General features: G+C 46.3%; 1 protein-coding gene across 1 annotated transcript; it reads right to left on the bottom strand.

Moving 5' to 3' along the window:
- Positions 1 to 5,309: 5,309 nt before the first annotated feature.
- Positions 5,310 to 8,410, bottom strand: CD1D (CD1d molecule; the record flags this gene model as incomplete). Its single annotated transcript, XM_008074672.2, has 5 exons — positions 5,310 to 5,858; positions 5,954 to 6,056; positions 6,797 to 7,075; positions 7,570 to 7,848; positions 8,144 to 8,410. Coding segments are annotated over 5 exons (950 nt in total), but the record flags the coding sequence as incomplete, so codon positions are not given.
- Positions 8,411 to 8,630: the final 220 nt, after the last annotated feature.

Genomic DNA, 8,630 nt, shown 5'->3' with positions numbered 1-8,630 from the left:
AGCCAGTATGGAAAACAGTGTGGCAATTTCTAAAAGAACTGGAAATTGACCTTCCATATGACCCAGCAAACCCCCTAACTGGGAATATACCCCAGGGAACTCAAATCATTCTACAAAAAAGATACCTGCACACACGTTTATTGCAGCACTATTCACAATAGCAAAAACATGGAACCAACCATGCTGCCCACTGTAACTGGACTGGATTTTTAAGATGTGGTACATACACACAGTAGAATATTATGCGACCATAAAGAAGCACAAACATATGAACTTTGCAGCAACCTGAATGGATTTAGAGTTTATCATACTCAGTGATCTATCACAGAAACAAAGAACAGAGTATCACGTGTTTTCACTCATAAGCAGACCCTGAACATTTACCATAATACTATAAGAAAGGGATTGGCAGTAGCAGCGTCCTGCCAGGGTGAGTGAGGCGAGGGGACACAACATAAGTAAGGGTACCTGATCTCAAACCAGGCAAAGTGGGGACCAAAGGGAGGCCCAAACTTTACCTGTACGATGACCATTAGTATACCTCATCCTGAATTGTACTACACATCTTTAAAATAAAATACAAAAAAAATTAGCAGAGTTTATTGGAGCAAAGAAACAAGCCATGAAGTGAACAGCACCCTGAACCAGAAAAGGTTCAGAGCTCCACTCATCAACATGAGCAGACGGTATATATAGACAGAAAAGGGATACACAGAAATAGCCTAATTGGCTAAAGCTCTGCTTTTGCCTTATTTGAACATATTTGAGCAGTTTGCAGCTTGTGATGGGCTAAAAGCTCAGCTGCTCTGATTGGCTGTGACTTGGTTACTTGTGACCCACTCACGGTCACCCCAGGGTCAACCTGCTGGGCTCTGGCGATCCCTCCACCTCAGTTTTCCAAGTAGTCAGAACTACAGGCGTGTACTACCACACCCAGCTAATTTTTTATTTATTGCAGAAATGAGGTCTCGCCAAGTTGCCCAAGCTGGTCTTGAACTGCGGGCTCAGACAATCCACTTGCCTCGGCCTCCCAAAGTGCTGGAATTACAGGCTGAGCCACCGAACCCAGCCGTGAAGTTAAGATTCTTGGGGGATTCAATACATCAGAGGGATTATAATGATGACAAGCAAGAGGATAATACTAAGAAACAAGTACACTGCTTAACAAAAACAGTAACACATTCCACATTTTTTGAGGTATTGAAGCTTGCCACATATTTTACAGAAACCAAATTGATCAAAATCAAACAATTCAAAGTTTAGGCACTAAAGATAGTACAACAGTATTCAAGTCCAATTGGTCAAAGTCTCTGTTCGGAGCACAATGACCATAGTTTGCTGTAAAATGGCCTGCCTGGCTGAAAGTTATCCATTTTTGCAGTTTGCCTGGTAATACCAGTAATAATAATACAAATACAACTGAAAGAAACATGAAGGTTATAAAACCTTGTAATAGTCAAGTGTGCCATCCACCCTTCAGGGTGCCAGTGAACCAACTATTAGCTGCTCCTGTAAACACATCATGTATCTTTCCCTGAAAAATTTTCTTGAATTATTCAATGGCAGCATGTAGAGAAACAGCAGTAACAGCTACCATTTAAATTAAGCTTTCTATAGCAGTAAAATCAGGGGGAAAATAAGTGCAATATTTAGTGTTGTTCAGCGCCATACACAATCCCCAACCATGGGCAAAGAGGAGGTCTAAGGCTGTGAGATGTCACCTTGGGTGTTTTGTTAAACATGCACGTTTTAATCTACCTTTTGGAGAGTGTCCTTGACATGGAGGTCTGATTGGCTGCAGATTCCAGATTTTCCCCATTTACAGATTAGTAGTAATTTCCATTCAACTAGCACCCCAATACCACCAAGAGTGAGCCCTCAGAAACATTGCTGGAATACTTCTTACGGAAACTAAGTTATGTTTTTCTATTTTGAGGTTGGTGCTAATTTCAGTTATTGACCTCTTTGACTTGATTACAGGCAGTATCATGGGAACTTTCAGGCAAAGCTATTCAAAAGGCAGGAGTGATTAATGTCGAATAGCAAGCTCTGAACCAGCAAGGAAGCAGAACAGAGTAAACAAATTCTCTGCAGCCCTAATATCGGCTCTTGGAGGCTAGAAAAGTGGGTCAGCTAAATCCATGTGCCCATAAATTGGCATAGCTTCTGAAAAAAAGGTCCAGTGGGAAACTGACTTTTTGTGGTCCCTGATGTAAGATGCATGATGTAAGGGTGCATAACCTCAATTTAGTGGAAAGACAGCCTATGGATTTAATACAGTGACATCCTACAAGCAATTACACCTACCTGCATAGATAGTCCCTAAGTCTTCAGTTTGAGGTTCCTGGAGGCACAATATACCATCAGTGGACATCACTTGGATAGATCAGCTTAATATTTGGAAAGGTTAGGACATCTTTTCCAGTGAGTATAGGAAAGTGAGTAGCAATGATGTCTAGGATATCAAGGACAGCTCTCCACTCTTTCTTTGAGGTTTCAGGGTTACTCTCACTGGGTACACAGAGAGGCATTGACATTAGTGGAGCTGTTTTCTGATTTGCGGACATTCACCCACAAGTCCAAACTTGTGCTGGTTTCTTGCTAGTGCATAAGCCTTTGCTAAATAAAGCCATCTACATATTATGGGCCCATGGATTTTCCTTTAAGGAAAGAGATGGGACTAGGATAACAGAAATGGGGGCAGACATGGCTTTCATAATGAATAATGGCAGAGAAGTCTTGATAAGTGAACTTGGGGAAAATTTCCATATCTAGAATATCATCTGCTTCTAGGAAAACAAAAACCTAACTACCCTGCTCAGCATCACTTTAATGTTTCCAACAGGTGTATCATTCCAGGAGACTAAAATTTAATTCCAGGAGTCTGGAAGCTAATATCAACCTGATACCCAAAACTGGCAAAGGACCAACAAGGAAAGAGAATTACAGGCCAATTCCCCTGATGAACATAAGATGCAATAATTCTCAACAAGATTCTAGCATCATGTCCAACCACACATCTCAGGGATCATTCACCATGACCAGGTGGGCTTCAATCCCAGGATGCAGGGCTGATTCAACATTCACAAGTCTATAAAGGTAATTTGGCTTGTTAACAGGTGTGAAAACAAAAACCACATGATTATCTAATTAGACACAGAAAAAGCATTCTATAAAATCCAGCATCCCTTTTTGATAAAAACCTTCCAGCACTTAAGCATTGAAAGAACATTCCTGAAAACAGTAATAGCCGTCTGTGACAAACCTGTAACCAACATCATACTTTTTTTTTTAGGTTATAAAATATAGTTTAATTAGGAAGTAAATTAGAGAGAGGAGAGAGTAAATAAAGCGATTCACCTCCACAAGGTAGGGAGGGGGCAAAAGCCACCAACATCACACTTAATCAGCAGACGCTGAGAGCATTCCCCCTAAGAAGTAGAATGAGACAAGAATACCCACTCTCACCCCTCCTGTTCAATATAGTTCTGGAAGTCCTATCCAGAGCAATCAGACAGAAGAAGGAAATGAGAGGCATCCAAATAGCAAATGAAAAAGGTAAGTTATCCCCCTTTGTAAACAATACGATTCTGAGCACCGCCTGGAGGCAGTGTGCTACCAAAAACAGTAATGTACACCACATGTTTCAGGCATTGAAGCTTGCCACACATTTCACACACTTGATCCCCACAACTTTGTGAGATAATCAAGACAGACGTTATCCTCATATGGCACGAGAGGAAACCGAGTCAGAGGCTAGAACACCAATCTTCTGATCCTGTGCACTTTCCAGATCACCTCAATGCCTCTCTTTTCCAAAACCCTGCTTCAAATTCCCACCCAGCTCCACTACCAGGAAGCCCTTCCTAACTATCCACAGGCCAATCTCCTTATCACTTGGCACTTTGAGAAATGTATCGCATAACATTATACAACATTATACAACGTCTAAGTAGTTCTCTAACTTTAGCTGAGCATCAGAACCCCAGGGGCTTGATTACTGGGTCAACTCCCTGCGTTTCTCATCATTTGCATTTCTAATGAGCTCTAATAAGGCTGCTGCTCAGGCCACTTTGGGAGCTACTGATTTAGAAGCTAGCAGGATCTTCCACCGTGTTTAGTTTGAGACCTACAAGCCCAGCATAGAGAATGCCAAAAGCTAATCTTCTCCAGCAAAGATTCACCAACAGTTAATTCTCACTGAATGTTCAGGGGCCCTGACTGCCAACAGATTCCTTCCCAGTAAGGTAAACAGATGATTTTAATTTGGCCTTCTTAATTCCTTGACTTCAGGAAGGGCTGCTGTTTCCATAAAACTTTCCTGCTCTGTTATCTGTATGGCAAGAGTAGAACACATCCTCACTTACAGCTCATGCCTGCCCAGGGGTACTCAGCCCTGCCCATACACTGTCTCTTTTGATAGACCTAAGTAGGAGAGACTGCTGTTGTTGTTTGTGAAAGAGGGGGATACCTCCACAACTGCCTTCTTCCAACTAAAAAAAAACCTGACGATTTGGGAGAAATATCCCCTTTCGGAATCGCTTTTTTCAACATAATGCAAATACACTATGATTTCTCTTCATTTATTAAAGTTCTACCAAGTAAAAGCTTGGCATGTCTGTGTCTTACTTAACTTTTTTTTTTTAAGAGAAGATGTCCTTCTTCAGTGGCAAATCCAAATTCACAATAAAAACTGTAATCCCAGCACTTTGGGAGGCCGAGTTGAGAGGACTGCTGAGCCCGCGGGTTCAAGACCAGCCTGGGTAACTTGGCAAGACCTCATCTCTACAATAAATTAAAAAAAAAAAAAATTAGCCGGGAGCCGGGCTGGATGGCTCAGCCTGTAATCCCGGGCCTTGGGAGGCCGAGGTGAGTGAATTGCCTGAGCCTGTGGGTTCGAGACCTGCCTGGGCAACTTGGCGAGACGTCATCTCTACAATAAATCAAAAAATTAGCTGGGCGTGGTAGCGCGCACCTGTAGTTCCGGCTACTTGGAAGGCTGAGGTGGAAGGATTGCTGGAGCCCAGCAGGTCGAGGCTGCAGTGGCCAGGAGCGTGCCACTGCATTCCAGTCTGGGCAACGAAGTAAGACTCCAACTCAAAAAAAATAATTAGCCGGGCATGGTGGCACGTACCTGTAGTTGCAGCTACTTGGAAGGCTGAGGTAGAAGAATTGCCTTAGCCCAGCAAGTTGAGGCTGCGGTGGCCGGGAATGTGCCACTGCCCTCCAACCTGGGTGACAGAATGAGACTCCCACTCAAAAAAAAAAAAAACAAAACAAAACTGGGTCCAAAAACTGCCAATATGTCATTCAGGGCAAACTTTTTATAAGAGACACAAACCATAAGCTCCAGGGTTGTCATTGGCCAGCAGGGGTGTTTTGGGGATATCAACATTTATAATCAGGCATGTTCATGTAAAAATCCAGATTTCCAGTTTTCTTGAAAAAATGTCGGATAAAGCAAAGCCAGAACCCAACTTCATACTTGACAACGGCTGCAGCTGCCTCCTTTGAACAGGACATGTGCTTTCCAGTTCACTGCAGATTCCGTCACGAGAACTGACACCTCAGCCATCACCTGCTTGTGCTGGCAGACACCTGAGTTTGCACTCCCATCTTTACAGAACCATTTGGGCTAATAAACTTGCAGTATAATGAAAAGGAACTTAAATTATTTCACAGAAACACTAAAGGGGTGTGATAAGAGCTGCCTGATGACTGCTCACTACATCTTGCAGGTTTCTCTCCCTCCATTCTCAATTCCTGAGCAGACCAGGGCTGAAGTCCTGGGAACTTGAGGTCCTGAGTTCCAGAGAGGTAAATGTGGTGAGCAGAGTCACAGGATGTCTTGATAGGAACTGTGAGAGAACATAAATAGAGAGAGAGGGAGACCATTAAGGAAAAGGAGAGACAGGAATGGGGGACAGAGAGGCTGAGGAAGGGGGAGACTTACCGGCGCTTCTTAAACCAGGTTAGGCCTATGATGAGCGCAAGGAGGGACACCAGGCACGTCAGTACTGCCAAGGCGATCAGGCCCACTGAGGCATGGCTCCCACCTGTTTTGGGGAACACCGGCTGACTCAGCACAGGATCTCTACCTATGTTGAGTCCCCTGGTATAAGATGACGTGAGGGTGCCAGATGCCTCTTATTAACTCCTTCTCCACTTGAAGCACCTATTTCTACTCATCGGTTTAGATACCTGTCACTCCTCATGGTAAGTTCACTTCAGCATTTGCTAATATAGCATGGGGGGAAGGGCAACAGTTCAGTAGCTAGGCAGACCTGAGACTAAATCCAGCTCTTCCACATTCCGTGTGACTCCAGAAAGTTAACCTATCTCAGCCTCAACTTGCTCATCTATAAAATGAGACTTGCGATACTTACTTCACAGAGGGTTGTGGGGATGAGATGAGATGCTCTTTGCAGAATCATCGCTTCCCACACTATTGAAAAAGCACTCAACAAACTACAGCTGCCTTTCCAGAGCCTCCAGCCCCCTCTATGCTGGGGAAGAAATCCTCCAGAATTCTTTATTTGCGGCGTAGTTCTGGATCTCTGGGGTTTTCAGCCTCGTTTCTTCTTGTATAAGGAACACCTCATCACAATCCTTTTTGAGTTTCAGGTCTTTGTTCCCTCCTTCTGATATCAGGACCCCCTTTGTCTATTCCTCCTGTTTGGAAGTCTCATCTCAAACTTCTCAATCCTGGGTGCGTCAAGCCCCATCCTTCCCTGGCGCCTTCCTCTATGCCCCCCACCTCGTGCCATTTCCAGCCTGGACCCCGGATCTTCCTCACCCCAGTAGAGGATGATGTCCTGGCCCTCTAGACTGCTGTGCTTCACCCGACAGGCCAGGCCAGGTGCCTCGCCAGCCTCCACATCCAGGGTTGCTTGGAGATACCACGTCTCGTCGGCGTTGGGCAGGATGTCCCCTTGCTGAGTGCCTGACTGCTCCTGCTCACCCCGCATCCACATCACCCACACGGGCTTTGGGTAGAATCCTGAGACGTGGCACACCAGCAGCAGATGGCCAGGCCCAGGACTGGGGCCACTGGACAGCCAGGCCTTGGGCTTCACTGTATCCAACAAGGGAATGGGGGAATCTTGATGTGAGGACTCTGCCTTAGAGGCTCATGCTCCCCACATGTCCAGCTCCGGAAATGAAGTCTCCTGTGACTTCCATCCACTAGTGTCACCTTGTGCAGGAGGGCCTTCCCTGACACTGGTTCCCCTTCTCTACTCCCAGTCTGCCCCTCCTCTGTACTCCTGTAACACCCTTTGTTCAGCTGTAACACGTGTATCATGTTTCAAACATTGCTTTAACTAACATCCAACCCTGCAGGTAGGGATCCTCAATTTTGAACTCTGCCCCCCAGTGTTTATTTAATTAAACTCATAGAACCCAAAAAATGCTCTGTCAATGTCTGTGAAATGAATAAAAACCCTCACACCTTATCTATTCCCTCCTGGGCCTTTCTCTTTTGGGAATGCTCAAATGAATCAGAACCCTGGAATAAAGAAGCCCATTTGGAGACCCGGAATGGAGTACACGGGATAGGAAGGCAGGCACCTTGCTTTTCCAGTTCTGATTTCCCTGCTTCAAGAAGGCCACTGGCAAACTGGGGGCAAGTGTCATTCAAGAGCCACTGCACTGTTTCCCTCGTCTCTTGGTCCTGGTTTAGCACCCTGATAACCACATTTATCCAGTCTGGGGCCTCTGGGGCTGCCTTCCAAGAAGTTTCTTGGAAACTCAAGACCTCTCTTCCTTCATGCGCTACATGGAGGAAGTTTTCTGAGGTGTTCCCAGGGTGTATCTCACAGCCAGCAGACAGCTGTAGCTCAATGGGATCTGCGGAGAGAAATAGAGATCAAAGAAAGGTTTAAGAGACTAGAAGGGGTGAAAGAGAAGAAATGGGTGTGGAGGTTATCATGGGGACCCAGAGTTCAGGGAAAGGAGAGTGGGTGACCTGGAGCAGGCAGGAACGGGAGGAGTCAGAGGCTGGGACATCTCCTGACAGAAGTGGAGATCAGAAGAGGGCGGAGAGCAGGGAACCTCATGAGGTAAGGCCACAGTCTCCCAGTTGAGCTTCTGCGTCCACTCTCTCCCCTTGGGAACCGGCCCAGGATCCCGGCCCTCAGCTCACAGGCTACTTGTAGCATTTTGGCGAATTCCTTTATGTCCCTGGTGAAGCTGCTTCGATAACCCCCCAAAGTATGCATCAGCATCTCCCACTGCTGGTCGCTGAAGGTGCCCCGGGACCAGGGCTTCAGAGGCCGGACGAAGTCTGAGTCATTGCTCCAACTGTGCGTCTGCAGCTCCCCGAGCCACACAGAGACGTCCGTGCGCGACTGGCGGCTGCTGGCAAAGGACGAGGTCTGGGCGCAGCGGAAGAGGAAAGGCCCCTGTGGGACTGGGAGATAATGAAGATTGGAGGCGGCAGCGAGTGGCCGGGAGAGGAGGCAGCATGGGGAGAAGGAAGGAAGAAAGAAACAACAGCAGATGAGCTTGGGAAGGAGGGTGATGTCTGTGCGCTCTGAGCCGCGCTCCCTCTCCCCAGCCACAAAGCTGGCGCCGCCAAGCTGCAGTCGTTTTCCGGCCGGATCGCGCGGGCGCCTGCTGGTCGCCACCCG

The sequence above is a fragment of the Carlito syrichta genome, unplaced genomic scaffold (genome assembly GCF_000164805.1).
Source record: "Carlito syrichta isolate Samal-C Ts95f unplaced genomic scaffold, Tarsius_syrichta-2.0.1 Scaffold316852, whole genome shotgun sequence".
Taxonomy (NCBI): domain Eukaryota; kingdom Metazoa; phylum Chordata; class Mammalia; order Primates; family Tarsiidae; genus Carlito; species Carlito syrichta.
The sequence above is the reverse complement of the archived record's forward strand: the minus strand, read 5'-3'. Positions and strand labels throughout refer to the sequence as shown.